This window comes from Esox lucius, chromosome 23 (genome assembly GCF_011004845.1).
Source record: "Esox lucius isolate fEsoLuc1 chromosome 23, fEsoLuc1.pri, whole genome shotgun sequence".
NCBI lineage: Eukaryota > Metazoa > Chordata > Actinopteri > Esociformes > Esocidae > Esox > Esox lucius.
The window spans coordinates 16,134,245-16,156,181 of NC_047591.1; the positions used below are offsets into that span (position 1 = coordinate 16,134,245).

The following is a 21,937-nucleotide window of genomic DNA, read 5'->3' on the forward strand; positions in this document are numbered from 1 at the left end:
GTCAAAGGAGGCTTACCACACAGCCTTTACCTCAGGGCACAGTTACATGGGTGTTCATAGGCTTTGAGTAGACAGACTCTGAAACTCCTCCATTTAGGGTCTCCCCAGGCCTACCATAAGCCTGTGACACAATGCTGAGCAACAACCAAACTTTGTTGAAGACAGCACTACCTCACCCAAAAGGCACTCCAAAAAACACCTCAATGTCAGCTGTCCAGTTAGCTAGGTCAGACCGAGAAATCTCTAAGAGAACATGGTTGTCAATTTGGGTGGACTTCATTGGCTTATCCCTTCCGATTGCCCTGTTTGAACGTGTGATCATACAACCAATCGGAACATAATTTCAAGGAATAAAACAATGGATTATTATGAAATATACTTTTTAAACACGGAATTGGTGGCACTGCCAATGCTGGAATAGATTATATAATGCCGGGGACACAGAGGATACTTCCACCTATTAGAAATGTATAGAGACAGGAAGTGAAAGAGCCAAGAACAGGCAGAGATTTGACAGGGAAGAGAAGTAACTATGCAGAGAGAAAGGAAGAGGCGACGGCATCCATCCATCTACAGCCCAAACTATAAATATCTACATGTCCCTGGAGCGGACGCATCAAGCCCATGTGACCAAAGGACGTCTCCGATGTCACCTTGTGCCAGGACAAAGCATCACAGTAACCATGGCAATGGAACACAGACGTGGCCGGGAGCTAGCGAAACGGAAGAAGAAGAACAACGAACCAAAAAAAATACTAATAAAAAAACGGGGACAAAGCAATTCCATACGGCTGGGAATCGATAAGTGACATTGATCTCCAGAAACCACGCACCAAGCGACTGGAGCTACAGGGCCGTCACATCGACTGGCCACCAACAACAACACATAGTATATAAACCGACGGACAGGAATAACGCCAGTATTTCGCGGCGGCCGTCTGCTGCGACCGCTGACAGTGCTCGCACTGCAGCTCGGAACAGCTTCTCGGGCCCACGGATGCTCACTGTGTCTGCCCAAGGCACGCTCAACTCCCCAAGCCTCAGAGGACAGTCCTGCTCCAGGCCATACACTACATAGGCTGACAGAACCCGGGACGTGTCCTGACACCCAGTGTTCCTTCCCCCCTCATTACTAGCGGCCGCGTTCGAAGCACACAAAGAAAAGCCGTTTGTGGCGGGGCGCACGGTCCTATTGAACAGGACGGACAGGACGAACTCGGCCACCATCATTCTCTGCATTAACTGATGGAACACCAAGGTGTAATCATGTAGAACGGGTCGCCAGACACTGTATGGTGGCCGTCCTCTCCCCCAGCGCCATCTCCCCGCTACACCGAGGTAAAGGAAAAGGCTAGAGGAAAAGAGTTCCATTAGACGCCGGCGCTCATAGGCCCAACGTGACCGAATATAAACCTTCCTCCTCACTCAACGCTCCGGGACATATTCTATTTGGGGTCAATTCCTTTCACTTTAAATTACCCGTGGTTGAGACTAAAGCTATGACTAGCAGAACACATGACGCTGGCTTGTAAAGGCCTACGTAGCCATAGGGGGATTGGAAAAACAAGGGGGGGGGGGGGGGTCACGACCCCACCTGACCTCTAGGATGGGGTCATGACTCAGGCGAGGGTGCTGTTGGGGTTGGTCGGGAAGGTGTGTGTGTGTGTGTGTGTGTGTGCGCGCAGAGTGAGAGTTGATGGGTTGGTGGTGCATGAGCACTCACAGACTGAGCGACGGACAGACGGAGCGACAGAACTGTACATTGGGGGGCCGTGAAAGAAACAGCCTGCGTTTAAGACAGCATGCATAATGACCTTGCTAAATAAATTAGCATTAAACAGTCAGAGAGAACACAAACACATACTGCCTAGAGCTAGAACAAAAGGATATAGGGACCCAGATCTTTAACTTAAAGACACACCCACGACACACACACACACACACACACCCCCACACCACACCACACACACTCTACTTAGCCTGATTACCCTGTGTACCTTCACCACAGCTCTATGAAACACAAACACGTCCCACAGTCCTTCACTTCGGCTAGCATTCTGTCTACTACTATGCTTAATGTGCAGTCAGCCATCTTTCACACGCAGACACACTGACTATAATCCCCATCTTCCTGAATCTTTAACCATGCTTGCATACACATACACACACACACACACATTACGTGACAACAGACTCCGCTCACTCCGGTCCTCCACTCCGTTTCACTGAGGAACAACACTGGTACTCTGACAGAGAAGCCTGGCTGCCGGGCGGCGCGTGGGACAAATACTTTCGGCCAATCACAAGTAGGGAGTGTGGGGCCAGGCGGACGTAGAGGAAGTGTCAACCAGCCAATTGGGCGTGAGATGAGTCACAGGGGTCACGCACTGACCTAACCCCGGATGGCGAGGTCAGCTTTCTGTCCATTAGAATGAAACACAGACACTACACGGGCTACAGAACAGAGAGAAGGCGTATACACAACACATGACACAACACTATGTTCCCTTTACATAAGGAACTCCTCCATTCACTCAACCCCATCGACTGGCCCACCCCCAACCCTGTCTAGGGAGACTAAACGAGGAAGGGAGACCGGGAGACGGAGGGAGAGAGGGAGACAGAGTGACAGAGAGGGAGGGATGGAGGGAGACAAATGGAGGGCGGGAGACAGAGAGACAGAGGGAGGGAGGGAACAGTGACTCATTGGGCTGCTCTGACATGCCCCGCCTCTCGACTGTTTTGTCTTGGCTTGTCCTGCTGCCTGCCTGCTGTGAAGGAGGGAGAGAGAAATAGGAAAAAAGAGATGAAAAGAGCTGACTAACTCAGCCTGCTCAAAATAACTCCCATCTGAAAATACAGCACCGCCACAGCAGAGAGAAGGACAAAGATGAGAGGGGGAAGGATGGGTGGATGAGGACGAAGGTGGGTGTGTGGATGAGGACGAAGGTGGGTGTGTGGATGAGGATTGGGGGAGTGTCCATACGCATGTCAGGACACGCAAAGACACTGACGTGGCCGAATAAGTCATGTACTCTTACACCTCAGAGTCTGGTTCCTCGCTAGGTCTCTTCCTAAGTCTGGACCCTACTAGGGAGATCTTCCCAGCCTTGTGCATGAACTCTGTTGTTGTTTGATGACGAGGGGAGCGTGGATGACGTGAAAGGCCCTGGGGGGGAGATGAGGGAAATAAAGCCTAAAAGTCTCACGTTTCACTGCAGCTAGTCACCATTGGTTCTACAGCCTGTCAATATGAGTGAGCGACTGACAGAGAGACATAAACAGAGAGAGAGCAGGGGAGAGAGACAAAAATCGAGACAAAAAAGAGACGAGGAAGGGGGGGGGGGGTTAGGGGGTATAGAAGAGGAAAAGGATTGGCAGCGCCTGTCAGAGTTCATCTATGCACTGCTCATCGCATCTGGCCATAGAACTTTCCCAAACGGACATGTTCGCACATAAACACACACACACAGACACACACACACAGACACACAGAGACTTTGAGGACACAGGACTAGCCATGGAAATTCAGAAGTCACATTCCTTTTTTTATTTCTGCTGTGGAATGACGGAGGTCACAGAGGTGGCTGTCCTGTAAGAGGGCACACACGCCTGGGGGAGAGCCTGGGGGACTGCTTTTGGGAAGCCAATTCTGGTCTTTCTACTGTCACAGTGAGAACAATGTGTACATTACACAGTTCTCAGTTTAATCAAAGCAGGGAACTGATAAGGAACGAGACAATCAGAAATGCAGCAGAAGGAAAACTAGCGCTAGCAAAGAAGCAGGCTAGCAAAGAAATTTCATTTATAGAACATTGGGAACCCCCGTGAACCCAGAAGCACTTTGGAGTACCTAAAAACAACCATTTCACCTCCTTTTACACCAAAAGACCATCAAGGATAACCATTGTCCATTCTTTAGTTAGTCAGTGTATGTGACCTTCCTGGTCCGAGCTATGTGCAACAATCATGTACATACTCCATTTTCTCACCTTTACAACTCACAGGGACAGAGACAACTTCAAAATGGAACATACCAAAAAACATTAAAATAACACATCCAGATGAGCACCAAACAGAAACTAGACGATTTTGAATGAACAATTGAGCCTAACCAGAATCGTCTAGAATTTCTGAATCTCAGAAGATCTAATCAAAAATGTAAGAACGCATGTGGACCAGACAACATCAGTAACAGAATGCTGAAACTGAGCAGCCCCATGCTGGTGGGCGGACTGCTTGAATTATTAAATGTAATATTGCAAACTGGATGTTTCCCCACAATCTGGGATAATGGTCTAATAACACCCATCTACAAAAAAAAAAGACATATTCGACCCCAATAACCAGAGAAGCATCTGTGTGCTGTGATCTGACAAAGATATATTGCAGCACAATGAATAACAAAATACTGAGAATACAACAATATACAATGGAATAAAGAAATCTCTAAATGGCTTCCTCACTAAACACTGCACCACAGATTTAAATTACTCCCACCACACTCTCAGAAATCAAATTATCAAAAAAAGAAAGGAGTTTGCCTTCTTTGTAGACTTCAAAACCGCTTCTGATTCAATTTGTCACAACGGACTATTATCCAAACTCCCGTAAACTAGTATAAGTGGGACACCTATGACTTCTTGAAATCCACAGAGTATATGAAGAATACATTCGGTAAACAAATTGGAAGGACAAGTACTGAAAGTTTTACCCAAGGAAGTGGAGTCATGCAGAGATGGTCGCAGTCCAACACGATTCAATATTTATCTCAATTAATTAGCAACCCAGTTGGACCTATCAGCAGCCCCAGGAATTACCCATCATAAAACACACACTAAGTATCTGTTGCAAACTAACAAATTAATGTTGTTGTCGCCCAGAGATGGACAACAACAGAGACAATCCACAGTAGAGCAGTGGTGCTAAAGAAAGGGACTTACAGTGAAGTTACAAAACATCTAAATCACGGTAAACAGCTACCATTTACACATACAGTGGAACCACAATAAAGCACAGTTATATCTACATTTACCAGGACCAAGAGATTAGCTCATTAAAAAAAAGTATCCAACCATGCTACAAGGAAACAAAAACAACAAGCGCATTCTATATTGCGCGCGCACACATACACACACACACAGGTCAGTAACATGATTGGGTATAGAAAGAGCATCCAAGAAAGGATGAGTAAAGACTCATCCTAGGCCCACACCTCCTGAGTACCAGGCACTAAAGACATGTCGCTGCGACTGTCCAATGTCCTCCAGGCTGTGTTGTAGACAATACCTGACGATTTCAACTGTAAGTCTGATAACCAGCCTCCCCTCCACCTGGTGGTCCCTGTCCTTGTCCTGGTCATGCTTCTGACCAGGATTAAGTTTTACAGACTATAGACACAACCCAGATGCATTTACTAATTATTACAACTCAACATTCACCCGGCACAGACAGCAGAGGACTTGTCACCCCTCCGAGCCTGGTTCCTCTCTAGGTTTGTTCCTTATTGCGGCCTCTCTTAGGGAGATTTGTAAAAGCACTGTGACAACTGCTGATGTAAAAAGGGCTTTATAAATAACTTCAGATTGAAGATGCGGAGGGGTTCGACACACTGAAAGACTGCGCAGGCAAATAGTGCAACAATTTAAGAGTTTGGGGCCACCATCATCGACAGTAAAATCCTTAAATATTCAGAGAATCCAGAGAAACCTCTGTATGCGAGGGACAAGGCTGAAAACCAATGTTGGGTGGCTGTGATCTTTGGACCCTCAGGCACCACTGCATTAAAAACAAAAGTCCTGCATCAAGAAAGAATGAGAAAACATTTCACTTCCAAAACTAAAGCAATTGGTCTCCTCCGTTCCCGAATGCTTACAGAGTATTGTTTTTAAAGAAGAGGTGATGCACAGCGATTAACATGCACCTGTCCTAACATTTTTTAAACGTATTGCCGGCATAAAATTCAAAGTGGGCATGTATTTTTCCAAAACCAATGACATACTTTTCTATTCTGACCCCAATTCTACTGTATGGTAGTGAATTATGGGGACCTCTCTCGGATATGAACATCAGGGCATGGGGAAAAGGCCACACAGAAAAATGTCAGTTAGAACTTATCACAATGATCCTACGTGTTCACTGAAATACTCCAAACAATGCCTTCAGGGCACAACTGGGAATTTTCCCTCTACACGTTCAGGCAGAGAAAAATAAGGGCATTTAAATTCTGCAAGGATTTAAATCAAGCAGACCAGAGCTCTATTAAATACAAAGCTCTTCTGAGCAACCATTGGTCCCAAGAGTACAGTCCCCCAGGTCCGCTTGCCCCACTCACTAGTCACACTGAAATTGAAAGACAAACCAAAGGATTTATAAAACAACAAAGTTAAACAGACTAGAAATGTTTTTTTTTTAACTATATAAAAAATAACTAATGCAATAAATTGCTCAACTAAGTCGGTTGTTATCTGTCCTTAAGATTTACATGAAATCTATAAGATGTAATAGGTAAAGAGAAAAATAAAAAATTAAATAAACTGAGCCACCGTGAGCTACAAAATGAACTTCTAGGCTGCCAGGGAATTGTAGACTATGAAGTAAAGACCAGAGACTAAAGGCGGCATTGGGTGGGGGTGGGGGGGGGGGGCGACTGCAAGGGGGGCCTAAAAATGGTGGGAAAATGAACAATTCTTGTTTGAGCACCGAGTTTCAAGGGACTGCCTTTTCTTGGCAACGCCTTGGTGGAGGGATGCAGGTTGGACTCCTTGATTATTAATCCAACAGTGCTCACATGGATTTCCAAACACTTATTCTGTACCCCATTTCGCAATTCATGCATGTGTATTAATTAATTTCTAACTTCAGTAAAATTATATATTTTTTGTCTTCAGACTGACCCAGCCTGGCCTACGATCCTTTAACCTCAGAATTGTATTCAGAAAATGTGACAGCAACTTTGATGAGTCACAGGTAAAGGCCAGTGGCCAGGTAAGTGGGTCCTCATTAGTGAAATGGGGTTTATTACTGACACAAGTACATTTTCTTTTCTTAGAAATATTTCCCAACATCATATCAGTTTCACTGTAAACATTTATTTTGAGTATATAATATCAAAAACAACAACATTTGAACCATTTGTAATTCTGTAATTAACAATTTTGCAAGCACTATATATACACTGAGTGAGCAGCTTTTCCAGTTATTCTCACAGTCGTTATTTAAGATTCTGTTTTTGTAAAGGTAGCCTTTTTAATTTTATTTTTACATTTATAATTAAGTAATGTAGGCTGAGGGCAGAGGGAACAGGCAAATTAGCTTTAATCAACACAAAGAAAGCATACATCTTTGTAATACTTTTACTGAAAAGACAGGGAATATTCCGTCCTATGTAACAGTCCTGAAATATTTTCATATGACTGAGGGTGGGCTCGGAGCCTAAAAGGTTGAGTACAACTGATTTACAGAATTTAAAGACTAGATAAAACGCAGTTATTGTGATTTACAGAAAGTACAGAGGGAGAGTAACTTCTTATGTTCCTTCATAAATGAATGACAACACATTGGTATCCCACTAGCTAGATGTTTAAAAGTGCATATTAAATCTAGACAGATCCTTGAAGCATATAAACTCCCCATCCCGGAGAAGCAGCAGTGAAATGTATCACCCACGACAAGAAAGATGATACGCTGGTTGTTGGGATTTGTTTTTGTCGCATATTCATTCTTCAATTTTACTTACTTTATCTGACTGTACCTGGTTAAATGTTGTTACTTGTAAACATTGCATGATCTTACCGTACCAACATACATAATTAAACTGTTTGTTTTTCTACATTATTAAACATTAAGATCGGTGCAGTTATTTGAAACTTTTATAAATGATTCTGTATGATATGTGCTCCTTCACGTGTGTTTGTTGTTTAAGTTCCTCATTGAACACGGGACCCATTTGTGTGGGGGCCCAGTCCGAAAGGCACCATATGTCCTGTCAGTGACATTTCATTAATGCAGCGAAAGATGAAATAAAGTTCCAGAACTAAGGGCCAGTTTTACAGACACAGACTAAGCCAGAAAAAAAAAAATCTATCTCAATCTCAATTTTAGTGGAGCGATAGGCTTAATCTGTGTCTACGAAACAAGCCCTAAAAATCAAGACGAATGAAAATCGCCATTGGGACTGTTTTTGTTCAAGACCAGGCTTCATCTGTGTCATGAAATTGGCCCTTCAAAGCCCTATGTTTTATCCAGCTACAGATGAAAATTATGTACAAAAAGTTAACACCAAATAATTCAAAATAAAACCACAACACTTGCACACTGTTGACTTAGAAAAAAACAGCCTAAATCTATTTAACACACAAACACAGACAGACATACAACCAGACAAACAGACATAAAGTGGATATATAGTTTAAGGGTGTGCACACTTATGCAACCAGGTTATTAAGGTTTTTATTTTTCCCCATCAAAGTTTTCAGTTTGTTTTTCAATTAAATTGTTCACATTAGGTCCCATTAAAAGTGGAAACATATTTATTTGTCTTATTCTTCTATATCACAAAAAACAGGCGCACGTGCGCAAGCAAGCAAGCAAATTGATTTGAACATTTCACAACACCTGGTCTCTCCCTGGATGACACAGAATTAATGTAAAGAATGTGCTGCCAATCTAGTTCTGTAATCTCCCACAAAAGTGTCTACAAAATAATCTAAATAACTCAATTTATTTTTGTAAAACATGGTGCCTGACACAAAGACAATAATTGTCCAAAAATGGAAAAAATCTCATGATTTAAAAACATTCACTTCGCAATAAGAACAAAAGGCATTGAACACACTAAAGCCCATTCTTATCTAGGCTTAAAAATAAGCTCTACAGGAAATTCTGTCTTGGCTGACAAGGAACAGAAAGCCAAAGCAACAAGTAAAATGCAGTCTATTGCACTTAACTGACAGAGAGAAAGCTAGAGAGGAAGACACAGACAGGAGAGAGTGAACTGTTTCAGACGCAACTCTTCACAGTCCCATTGACAGGTCTTAATGACAATCTTAATACAAAACTACTAAAATACTATTGGTAGCAACCTGTAGTTAACGTTGACCTATTCTCGCAACTCAATACCTTGACATTCTGTCACGGCATCTTAGAAGTCTTAAAACATTTGCATTTCAAAAAAGGTTCAAGTGGAGCAATGGCTCTGATTGATAACATATCTACTAGACGTTGTACCTCAAAAACCTCCCCAAGACGGCTCGTGAAGTTGTGGTAATTGTTGTGTGTTTTCACAGTTTTCCGACTAGATAAGAAACATTTTGCTAAGTGTTGTTCAATGTGCTAGTTAGCAGAAAATGGATGAAAACATGAAAGGGGAAATCTATTTTTGGAGAGGTCTGTTCTATTCCCATTGATGTAGTCAATGAAACATTACAATCTTCTGTTTTTAACATTGTACTGAAGAAATAAGGCGTTTTGGCCCATTTATCAATAGGATGCTACAGAAGTTCAGTTTACCAATCGTCACTCCTACATATTGAAATCGAGAAGTTGTTTTCCCTCTCATTTCATTATATAATCTACAGGGCTCCTGGAACCTTTTTTGGCTTAGAGAACAGGCAATGCCTGCTCCAATCGGCACTGTTCTGCAAGCATCTCATTGAAATGGCAGTCAATGAGGGCTACACCACAACTCATGGGTGAGTCATAGTGTCCATCTATTTTTAGCATCATTTTTGGAAAAGTTGACAAAAACAAAAAAGTCTAAGCGATATCGGGAGAGACAGGGTTGTGAATCGCAATGTAGGGAGAGAGGGATATGAATTTGGCTAAAACCCCGTAGGTTGGAGAATATCATGTGGGAAACTAAAAATGCTTATTATAACATGTGAGCACCTGAAGCTCAGCCCATGCAAAGCATTTGATTGGGTCGACTTGTTCCAAGGCATTACTGAGTTACACTGCTGTTTATTTGTTCAGCATACTATGTTTGCCAAGCTTAGCATAGCGTGCATGGCCTAGCGTAAGAGGCTAGCAGTGCCCTAGCTAAGTGCATTAGTTAAGCTAAATAGAATTTAGCTAGTCAGCTAGTAACCAATAAACATGAGGCAATGCCAGCTTCCTAAACCTAAGACAACTAAAACATTTCCAGAGGAAGACACACACCCGCTAACAATAACAAACATTATTTAGGTGACCAAATAAAACGAGGCTTGCAACAGTGTGACCAGTATTTAATTGTTATTGAATCAGGCAAATTCAAAATGCAACTAAAATTGTTGCAATCTAGATCATCTACCGGTTATGGTCACCATTGACTAATATAAAAATTATATAAAAAAAATCTAAGTGGGGTCAGTCCTAACATCTTTGAGATGTTTTTTTTGTTTCGTTTTTTAACTGCGAAAGAATTGCAGAATAAATTTTTCATCCCGAGGTTCAGTTTATACCATTCAAAGACAGCATCAAATTTTATCAAAAATATTGAAGCAGTCTGTACATTTTAAAGATAGTTGTGTGTAAATTCAGCAGTAGAGCAGTCCAAAGAAGACAAACAGAAGAGACACTAAATGGTGGAAATGTCAGCAGGACAGGGTAAGGAAAGAAGAGGGCAGGAATGAAACTTAAAAGGTAGAGGAAAACCAGAGAAAAGATGTCAGTGTATCCTACAACCCTCTAAATGCTAAACATGTTCTATATGTTTCCCTCTCACTGCAGTAATTACACATCACAATGTCAACAGAATCCAAATGGTTCGTAACGCATTAATTACAAAGGCAACATTAGAAGAGATTAGGCCGCCTTATCCAGTGTTCTGAGTAGGCCTATCAAACCACAAATGAAAGATAAAATCAGACATTAAAAAAAGCTTCAGAGCCTGTTTAACCAAGCATACGGTTTCATTTGAATTTGTACTGGGCCCATTTCTATGCAGCCTTTTCGCCTTCATGTAAAAAGTGTTGTATACTGACCAACACCTAAGGGTGGGAGCAGGGTTTTGATCCAGACCAGAAGCAGCGAACCCAATTCTACCATTCACCCATCATTCCCCAGACTGATAAGTGCAAGAGGACTCGCTGCTGATTGGCTACAACCTAACCTAAATACACTGGTCCCATGTATAACAAGACCCTAAGTAACCGGCTTCCTATAAACAGCTCAACAACTGCTGGTGGATCACAATGCAGGTGACACGAAGGATCCCAAAACGCTCAGAGCCCTGAAAAACCCAATGCCCACAGAAACAGCCTTTTCAGATCGCTCAGTCAGCACATTGGTGACTAATTCCAATAGTTACCACGAGTGTCAGTCACCCAATGAAGCACGTCTTTGTAGAACGCTTTGCCTTTGTCACAACACACATCTTGACGACGAGACAAACGTGTGTACTGAACTTGAGTCAGAAACATGAAGCCTGCTCCCACAAGAACTTCTCAACTCAAGTTGCTCTCTGGTCTTGACACCATAGACCTACCATCATATTACTAATGCTAAACAGAGCACTCCAATCTACTGAATCAGGCTGAAGGGCGGCAGAAGAGGAGGTTAGCATACTAAATGTACCAGGAATGATACAGATCTCTAGGAAAGGGAAGCCTTAAATACCTCCTGCTCAGTCGGCCACAGCACCGAAACAGTACGTAGAAGGTGCACCTGGTCCCCACCATCTGGGAACGGAATCACCTCACTCCTACCCCAACTTGACCACTGGTGGGGACGGTCAACTAACAGTGAACACCGGTTTTAACGGTCTCCTGGACCAGCCAGATTATGCTGTCATTATTGCAACCTCAAAGAGAACGAAAGTGTCACGTTTTGTGGGCGTGGCTTCGAGATGGGCTGGAGCAACGAGTTCGGAGAGTCAGGCCAGTATTTAGTGAGTCTTTCCAGCCACCATTAGTCTCACATGATATTTTCCTGCCTTTCTTGCGTTACACCGACTAGAGGGAAGTCAGCCAGGGACAACGGGTCTGACACAAAGCCAGTAGGCAACTGTTTGTTCACGTGACAGACCGAGTGCGTTTCTCCATGACAACACAGGTGTGGATTCCATGTAGCGTGTGGCTCTGCATGTGTCACACAAACACCACAAAGCTTCATCAGGCCTTCCTGTTGCCATGGTTACACCACGCAACGGCCTCCCCTGCATCCCATTAGCGCCAGGGTCCGCCACGGCCAGCACCAAGACGACACGCTGGGACCTCACGGCGGGAGCGTTGCGGTCTTCCACTGGTGACGGGCCGTAAGTCAGAGGGCTGAGTGGAGGATATTGACCTGTGCGAGCGTGCACGCGGATGTTTGTGTCTCCGCGTGCGTGGCAGGCAGTGAGTCAGGGAAAGGGGAACCATCGATCGGCCCACTTCTCTGCAGTGCCGCAATCAGACACAGGGGTGGAGGGGTCCTCAGTCTCCACTATGGCTGCGCCCCCCTGTGGTCTACAGCGTTAACGCAGCGAGTGGATTCCTTCCACATCCCAACCAACGGAGAGGCGGAGAGAGATGGAGAGAACGATATGCAGAGATTGAGAGTGGCGAGAACACTCTCGGGGGGGGGGGTGGGGTGGGGGGGGGGGGGTGGTGCCCAGATCTGACAGCAGGTGCCCCTGTGGAGTGGGTGGTGACCCTAAGAGACAGACAGTGACAGACACGTGGGTCGGCTTGCATACCTCTCCCTCGATCCTGGGGGGTCGGATGCTGGACAGGTGGATCGTCTTGTACTCGCCAGAGTTGAGTTTGACCACAATGGCGTCGGCATTGACCACCTGCATCACCTGGAGGAGAGAAGGAGAGAGAGGGTACAGGGTCAGTGGGATAAAGTGTTGGAGGAGGAGAGAGGGAGGAGGAGAGAGAGGCATTACTGAAGGTGATTTGGAAGACAGAGGACAGCTGCTGTCCAGAGCACAAGGAGAGAGGACTTTGGAGGAATAGCTCATTTCATCGTGACCTTCACGTTTCACTCATGTATCATACATTATGTAACACACCTCCACAGAGAAATGCACCACCCCAACTACTACGACAGACCAACAGATAACTGCACGTCCCAGTCACAAGACACACTGATACAAGTTCACCCCACAGTCACAAGACACACTGATACAAGTTCACCCCACAGTCACAAGACACACTGATACAAGTTCACCCCACAGTCACAAGACACACTGATACAAGTTCACCCCACAGTCACAAGACACACTGATACAAGTTCACCCCACAGTCACAAGACACACTGATACAAGTTCACCCCACAGTCACAAGACACACTGATACAAGTTCACCCCACAGTCACAAGACACACTGATACAAGTTCACCCCACAGTCACAAAACACACTGATACAAGTTCACCCCACAGTCACAAGACACACTGATACAAGTTCACCCCACAGTCACAAGACACACTGATACAAGTTCACCCCACAGTCACAAGACACACTGATACAAGTTCACCCCACAGTCACAAGACACACTGATACAAGTTCACCCCACAGTCACAAGACACACTGATACAAGTTCACCCCACAGTCACAAGACACACTGATACAAGTTCACCCCACAGTCACAAGACACACTGAAACAAGTTCACCCCACAGTCACAAGACACACTGATACAAGTTCACCCCACAGTCACAAGACACACTGATACAAGTTCACCCCACAGTCACAAGACACACTGATACTGCTTATCCTACCTCCACAGGACACACTGCTAGAGGACACACTGCTAGAGGACACACTGCTAGAGGACACACTGCTAGAGGACACACTGCTAGAGGACACACTGCTAGAGGACATTGTTTGCTAACAACTACACCTTCTCGAACTGTGGCAACAAACAATTAACAGACATTCCGTGCCAAAGCGTTTGTGCCACAATTCCAGCTTCTAACACACAACACTGGGAATTGCCCACATGGAGCGGACAAAACACAGGGGCGAGACTGTTTCAGAAAAGTGCCGGGACTGATCCCAGTCCAGCGGAAATGTTCCTGACATCTCTCACCTTTATTTTCCCAACACTTCCCATTTTCTCTGTAAAGCAAAGGGAACCAGATTGGCAATAAAGACACAGCGATGGAAGGGGGTGTGCGGCGGGGGGGCTTTGACGGAGCGTCCAAACGAAGGCGCCTCTGAAGCCTGATAGATCGATCGGCCAAACTCACTTGGACTAGGCTCTAACCCCCAACAGGCCTCTATGGCCCTCGTCATCACTCAAACTGACTGGAGCCAAGGAGAGAAGTGGGCTGCCAAAACAAAGAAAAACCTGGGACATACACAAACATTGGCTCTACATCAAGCTGGGGAAAACTGAACAAGTTAAGGCAATATCTTCTATTGTTTTAGAGAAGAGAGGGAATCACTCTACAGAATGGATACGGGGCGCGTGTGGGGTCGGGTTTGTGTGGAAGGCTACGGAAAACAGCACTCAGAGCTACTTGAGTATTTGAGGAAAGCTAAACACACAAATGGCTCCCTCTACAGAGATCTGACATGCTCAGTTAGGCCAACGACGGCCTGGGTGAGAGCGAGAACAGGAAGAGAAGACATTGATAGATAGGGAGCTATCGAGCCTCACACCCGCAATACCATCTGACATTGGTTTTCTGTCCAGGACAGAAGGAGAAATTAGCCAGCCCACATCCACAACATAGGCCCAATCTAAGAACAGAGACAGGCAGCCACGCAGAGACAGGCAGCCACGCAGAGACAGGCAGCCACGCAGAGACAGGCAGCCACGCAGAGACAGGCAGCCACGCAGAGACAGGCAGCCACGCAGAGACAGGCAGCCACGCAGAGACAGGCAGCCACGCAGAGACAGGCAGCCACGCAGAGACAGGCAGCCACGCAGAGACAGGCAGCCACGCAGAGACAGGCAGCCACGCAGAGACAGGCAGCCACGCAGAGACAGCATGGTAAAGAGAGAAGTGGGAGGAACGCGTAACACCTTTAGTCCCATAGTCCCCGCGTGGGGGACTCAAACCTCTACACTACCCATCTCTCAGTTCTCTCAAACTCAAATCTCCACTGCGCCAACCTACACACTCCTCAAAACACTGTAACAAGGTCAGTTCTCTAGATCTGGCACTAAGAAAGGGAGCCTGCATTCTGTTTTACAAAAAAAAATAATAATAATAAATTTTAGAGGAGATACAGTAAATGTCTGGCGAGCAGATATAGACTGGGAGGAAAAACAGATAGGATAGAGAAAAAAAAGACAAAAAGAAATAGAGAAGGAGAAAAAGCAAGACAAGGCTGTCTGGGCTGCATGACTCACTAAGCACAGGCTGGGGCGATAGACAGGTGCTGCCACCTGGTGGAAAATACTAACACGTCAGACACAGTTGAAATGACAAACAGTGGAACTGACAGCACCTCAACTATGAAGCAAACCACCATAATGTCAAAAATATCAAATTGATTCATATAAATCATCAATATATTTCATGGCACTCATAAGTTATTATAAGGCGGTCATATCAAAGCACCAGTCCATTATTTACAGTCTGCCATGTATTGTTCCAGTTTAAATGACTCAGCATTTTGGACAAAATTGGCAAAATAATTATAAGAATGTCAACACGACTAAACAAGCAAGCACCTAATCCCAAATGGCCCAATGTTTTGACAATACACAAAGCCTGTTTTGCAAGAGGGAGAACTCCTTTTCTATGGGATACTTTATATGCAATGAGCTTTTTTGGGGTCTGCAACCTTGCTTTTGTTTTTACTTTGGTTACAGCACATCGGTACGCGTATGATTCAAGGCTGACATGTTTCATTCAGAGCACTGCTTATTATTTGGCCTACCTGCGTTTTCCCTCTCCAGCTCTACACTGCTACGGAGGTCTTACAAATAACCTGCGCTGCGTCATTCCAGAACATTCTACAAAAGTAGGAAAACGTGGACATGAGTGCACCTATGTAATTGTTTGTGATGTGATGACGTAATGTGAAAAAGGGGCATCAAATTATTCTTGGCTGAGTAAGTGAACATGTTCGAATCACCGTTCTTAATATGCTGTCAATCACACTTTAAATACCAGCACATAAATGCATCAGTCAGCTCAATTTAAAACGACTGGTGGTGATTTGATGTCGTCGCCCAAATAACTTACAGGTCTGACATACAGGTCTGAAAACAACTACAGTCCTGCACCATTATTTGATTTTATTACCTCCTAGAGCTGTCCTCTCTCACATATCACACCAAGTACCATCATTAGGTGTGAAGACATCCCTACTTGACAATGTCACGGGAGCCATTTACTCCCATTGGTTGGTCAAATCAATGTGCAGGTTGGCTCGAGTAAATAAAAGCAGAATAAGCGACTTCTATTCTCAGTGGTGTCCCTTCGGTTGAAGTGCATTTCAACACCAAGTGTCTACACTGATGTGGAAAACTATTGAGACGCAGCACGCAGTCCTCTGTCCCTCTGTGACAGGCCTATGATAGCGACAGGTTTTCCACCACATTACTCATCCATCACACTCCACTTGCAGGTCAGTCAGATGGTCACAAGGGAGAAGAGGCTCTTTCTGTCAACTGGGAAGAGGCCCACATCTGCCTACCAATCTTAGCAGTGACAAGAGACGGGCAGGGGGGGGGGGGATGAGTCAGCAGGAGAGACTCTAGGGACCGGGTTGCACTCTCAATGAACTTCATCCACGACTTCCCAGAAAAAAAACAAGGTAGGAAGGATGAGGGGAGAAGGACTGGGAAGAGATTATGGCCAGAAATTTGACAAGTGGTCCTGAGGCAAATAAGAAAAATATTAGCCAATGACAAATTAAGGCACTTATATGAAAGGCTCTAATTGGCAAGTGATAAATCTGGGAGGTGCCAACAACATCTAATAATAGTAATCTACCCCAGCCTAATAACTGGGGGTTGCCTAAGAAGAAACCGTTTGAGAAAGCTAGTGAAATTCCACCGCAAACGTGGAAGCGCCGCTGGCGGCTAGCCTCAAAAAGGCAACCTAGTCATTTACTAATCCCAAAACCAACTTGCTAATGCGGTGCTGCCTTGCGGCACTGGGCCACGATGCTGTTCTGACTACTGGAGCTCTGGGAGAGGAAGCAAAGGTGGGGAACCATGCTGGGAAACACAAAGGCTCATCAGGCTAGAGGGGAAGGCCACCTGCCTGGATGTCTGCTGGAACAAACAGGAAGGAAACCATATATTCCAGCCTCTGCCATTTTCCAATTCTCTCTACTCTCTCCTCTCTACTCCTTTCGTCACATACCAACACCTCCCTCCCTCATCTTTCTCCCCATCTCTCCTTCCTCCCTCATCTTTCTCCCCATCTCTCCTTCCTCCCTTCCCCCCTATCCTCCTCCCCTTTCTCCTCTCCCTCTCTACCCACTTCCTCTTGCTATCTCACGCTCCTATTCCTCCATTCTATACCCACCTTCACTCCCTAGGCTCGAGGAGATCTGAGGGCACCAAAGCCGATGTATAAATGTTTTATACTTTTTTCAGCAAGAGTCTTCTCTCTGACTCATGGGAAAAACACACTATCTTTGCTAGCTAGGATATTTTTTGTGTGTGCAGATTTTCGCAAACTCATTCTGTAAGCAGATTGCTGCAACAGCAACACCTTTTATATAACCAAAGGCTACCATGAATATTTCAAGGTCTTAAAAGTTCAGCAAAAGGATAATAAAATTAATGGAATGAAAGCAGTTTAAAAACTCTACTACTGTACGGAATTAAAGAGTGCTTCTTTGTGTGGGATCTACAGCGGATTAAATATGAATTTGTCGCCTCTCTAACTTCACATTTTGTTGGGTTACAAAGTAAAATAAATACCAGTGAAGAATAAAACACTAAGGGTCTTTCTTACACTGTGTGAAACAAATGCCTTATTTTACATAATTTACATGGCTTTTCAGTTTAGAGACTGTTGTGGCTAGAATCAAGGGATTGGCGCACACAGAAAATAGACCAGCCCCAAGTTTCCACTATCCAGACCTCTCCTCATAGGCTGATGTCAGAGTCCCAATACATCAGAATGGAGAAGCATGCCAGCCATCTTACCTGGGACCAACTCTAAACCAGCTACAACAGAAACAGATGGCAGAACTGGCTTAAATAATTAACACATTTTTTAAGTTATCCACCCTAATATAAGAATAGAAAAGATATAGGATAGTAATTAACATACAGTACAAGCCCAATCATATTAATAGCTCTTAGAGAATAAGAATTATAATCACTGTGGCAAGACTGTTATGTTCGTACATTTTGTCAAACAAGCGATTGCAAAAAGTGGTCCTCTGAATGACTGCAAGGTACACGGACATATCCATGTAAACAAGATTAGGGAAACTGTATTTAAATGTCTAAATTAAACTACGTCAGTCCATTCACAATAATCTAATTCTTGGGTTCATGTCTATTGTCATAGCTTAAGAAGAGCTCCAGCTTTTGCTGCAGTGCTATGACACAAATATTACAATAAATTGTCTTGTCTTGGAAATACTTCAGGAAACAGAGCCACGGAGGAAGACAGGGAAATTCCAAATAAACAACTAAAGCAAAATTAAGGCTTATGGATCCTTCCATTCCAGAAAGTTCCTCCTTATCCAACCACCCTCAACCACCGGCAGTTTCGAAGAGACAAGAAAACTAGATGCCACCGGTTCTTACTGACCTGCCCAGACATTTTCAAGACATGAAGGTGAGTGAACTAGGGCAGAGCGGATGGGCATGTTTTAATTGGAATGGGGTGACATTCAGAACCCTACTGGTAGTCATGGGTAGTGTTCGGATATGGTTGACGTTACCTTGGCTACGAACTGCCTGTCCTTCTGGTCCAGGTTGGCCGTGGGAGCCACGTAATCCTTCCAGATACGGACCTTTCGCTCTTTTGCAGACCTAACAAATGAATGGAGACTTTAATTAAAAGAGAGATGTTCACCGAGAGGAAAGAAAGATAAGGAAACGACAGAAGGACAGCCCCTAAAGACCTTGTGACACTGCTGGAATTGGTACGGGAGCAAATGAGAAGGGGAAAACTTCCTTACACCGTCTTGGTAAACATGCAAATATATAGAAACATCCTTTCATGTGATTCTTCTTAAAGACAAATGAAATCAATAGAAATGTAGGGATTCCAAAGAAATATATACATCGTTTTCATAAGCACATCCTATCTGGAGGTCATGGGTTACCTCAGCACTACTTCATTGCCATGGTTATCAACAGCCTGCAGACAATGCAGTCTTATTGATGTCCAGAAAGTGGCTGAACAACTTTGAACAGGGCTAACGATTGTTTCCTCTGAACTACACTATAGGGGCATGGAAATACAATAACATTGCTGAAGCAGACTGACATTTAGTCAAAATGATATTGCCCTTCAACAGCTTGGACTTTAGACCAGGGCTGGAGAGCCGAAACACTCCTGGTTTTCATTCTCTCCTAATAAGGGTCGGATATTGACCTGAAACAGCTGCAATTAGCGAACAGGTCGAAACTTTATTGAAGAGGCAATTAGTAGAAATGTCTCCAAAAAATCCCAACAACAGTGAAAACTTGTGAAACTCATTAATACATTATATTTTGCCATAAAATATGAAACAATCTATCAAATTGACAGACTCCAGGACAAACAGTCACGAAAGGCAAAAACTGAGCAATTTAGTCTGAATGCAGGACTTCTATTAAGATAACATATCTTAATTAGATCCCCTGTTGTTGCAGAAACGTGTGCGCACGGAAATGCAAACGCATTTAGTGTATTCAAGGTTTAGGAAGGCTGATAAAGTTAATTTCTACTTTAACATTCATCAAACCCTACAAAAAGTGTCTTTATTAATTATAATTACTGGCATTTCCGTTGGCCACAGAATTATACTTCTGTTAGAAAATGGCTCAGATTTACCACCATTCTCTGCTAGATTCCAAACAAATTAGAAACCTTATTTACGCCTGTTCAATTACATCTCAAATGCCTTCCTTCCAGAACTCATTGACCTGTATGTACGTGAGTGGCTGGATATTTTACCTAATAACCGCTTGTACGACGAGGTGTTCAATGTAATCGCTTTCACCAATCCAACAAAGTCACTACGAGTTAGAAGCAAACAACTCATTTTGAAAGTAGCCGCTGGCCCTAATTGGTTGGGTTAAGAAAGATATTGGTCGGCTGAGAATAACGCCGGATGCGGTCAATGACAGACTGGGTGCTGTGACCGTGTGCTGTGACCGTGTGACGGGCGGTGAAGGCTTGCAGAAGGGACTGACTTTTCGGCGGCTCTGAGTTTCTCTGCTCCCTGTGTGTAGACAGCCATGGACCAGTCCACACAGCGGGCAAACCCTTCCTTCAGCAGGAGCTCTGTGATGTTCCCGTTCTAGGGGAGAAAGGAGAACCACAAACAGAATAAAAGCACAATCCTTGAGATATGCAAATACCCCATCCAAAGAGTCGCAGGAGAAAAAATTTTAAATGGGAGTCTCATATGAACAAAGATGGGAGTACAGGTATGTAATCTCGTTGAACATTTGTACATATTACGTGAATACAGTGCAGTTATACAGAAATGACTATTTCTTAATATTATTATTTATCCCATCATTTGTTATTGGACCCACAAAATAGCATTCTAATGGTAAAGCCTTCGGTTTAAAAAAAACCAAACAAACCATCTTGTTGTCCACAAAGAATTTTCCAAGTTTAAAAGGAAATGATGGTGATCCGTGGTGAGAGCACAATGACCACAGGCTAACAGTCTCACCGGGTGAAGAATGGTGCCTAGGATGACTTGGTTGGGGCAGCTCTCAAGGATGATCTGCACATCCCTTTGTAACAGACGCGACTCTGTGAAGAACTTGGCCTCCGCGGCAAAGGGCTCCGGCGTCTCGGTGCCGTCCATCTCACGTTTAAAGGTCGGGCACTGAGGAGAGGGGATCAGGGAATTAATTACACTGATCACACCACTTCGCCCGAGGCAACTTGGAGAGCAGCGTGTGGTTTTATTTTTACTGTATTTCACCACAGTGAGAATCAAAACGCATGACTCTGGCTTGATTAGTGCCACAATATAAACCGAGCCAAATGGGACCAAGAGGAAGGACACAAAATAATGCCCGTAAGACTCAAAGATGAGTGTTAAACATCCAGGCAACCGGCGACACGTTTATATAACATATACCATACAGTAAATACATAGATATGAGGGAATGAGCAGAGCTTGGAGATTGGGCAGTAAAACATGAAGCCGAGTGGAAAAACTGCTTCAAACGCCTGCAATAAAAATAAATGTGAGATGGGAAAGATTTGTTATCTGCACGGGGCCATTTGTAAACCTTGGGGTCCTCGAAAAAGATGGATGGTGATATAGGAGAGTAATAAGACAAGAAAAATGAAAAACCCCTAATATCGCTTCCATCTCACACCTCAAACACCTTTTAAGTCAGAAAGTGATTGGTACATCCCCTGATAATAAAACAATAAGATTAGCCCAGCTATCCCCAGGAGGACTGTACAAGGATATTCTCCATTGAAATCAGTATTAATGTGTGCTCCGGACTATAAAGAATATGTACTGTAGATTTAACCAAGCACTCATCCAGACCAAACGGCCCTGGTACGGCCGGAGTGACTCACCTTTATCCCAGACAGCATAACGGTCACCAGGTAGCAGTCGGGCAGTAGCAGGGCACGGACCATGCTGCCATCCCGCACATGCTCAATGACGGCTGAGGAGACAGAGAGACCAAGGGGTCACAAAAGCAGCGTCAACACTCCAAACCCCCTGACAACACGAGGAGACATCATACGGGGAAAGAAAATCATCAAGTGTGCTCAGAGTCTGGTGTAGTGGTCAAAACAGCCCCAGCGATCAGTTCCGTTTAATAGGTTTCTACAAGTATAACATAGACTTTGTTCAATTGTGAGGGAGGCAAAGAATAACATTAATACAGTATCGCAGTTCCTTGTTT

General features: G+C 44.3%; 1 protein-coding gene across 1 annotated transcript in view; it reads right to left on the reverse strand.

The window, feature by feature from the left end:
- The window catches only part of snd1 (staphylococcal nuclease and tudor domain containing 1), a 182,970-nt gene that overhangs the window by 150,217 nt on the left and 10,816 nt on the right, over positions 1–21,937 (reverse strand). The window contains exons 6-10 of the mRNA XM_010887370.5: positions 21,603–21,694; positions 20,731–20,889; positions 20,240–20,346; positions 18,778–18,868; positions 12,659–12,763 (exon numbers count right to left, since the gene is read on the reverse strand). Of these exons, the coding sequence (XP_010885672.3) occupies positions 12,659–12,763; positions 18,778–18,868; positions 20,240–20,346; positions 20,731–20,889; positions 21,603–21,694 (554 nt within the window). The remainder of the gene's footprint in view (positions 1–12,658; positions 12,764–18,777; positions 18,869–20,239; positions 20,347–20,730; positions 20,890–21,602; positions 21,695–21,937) is intronic.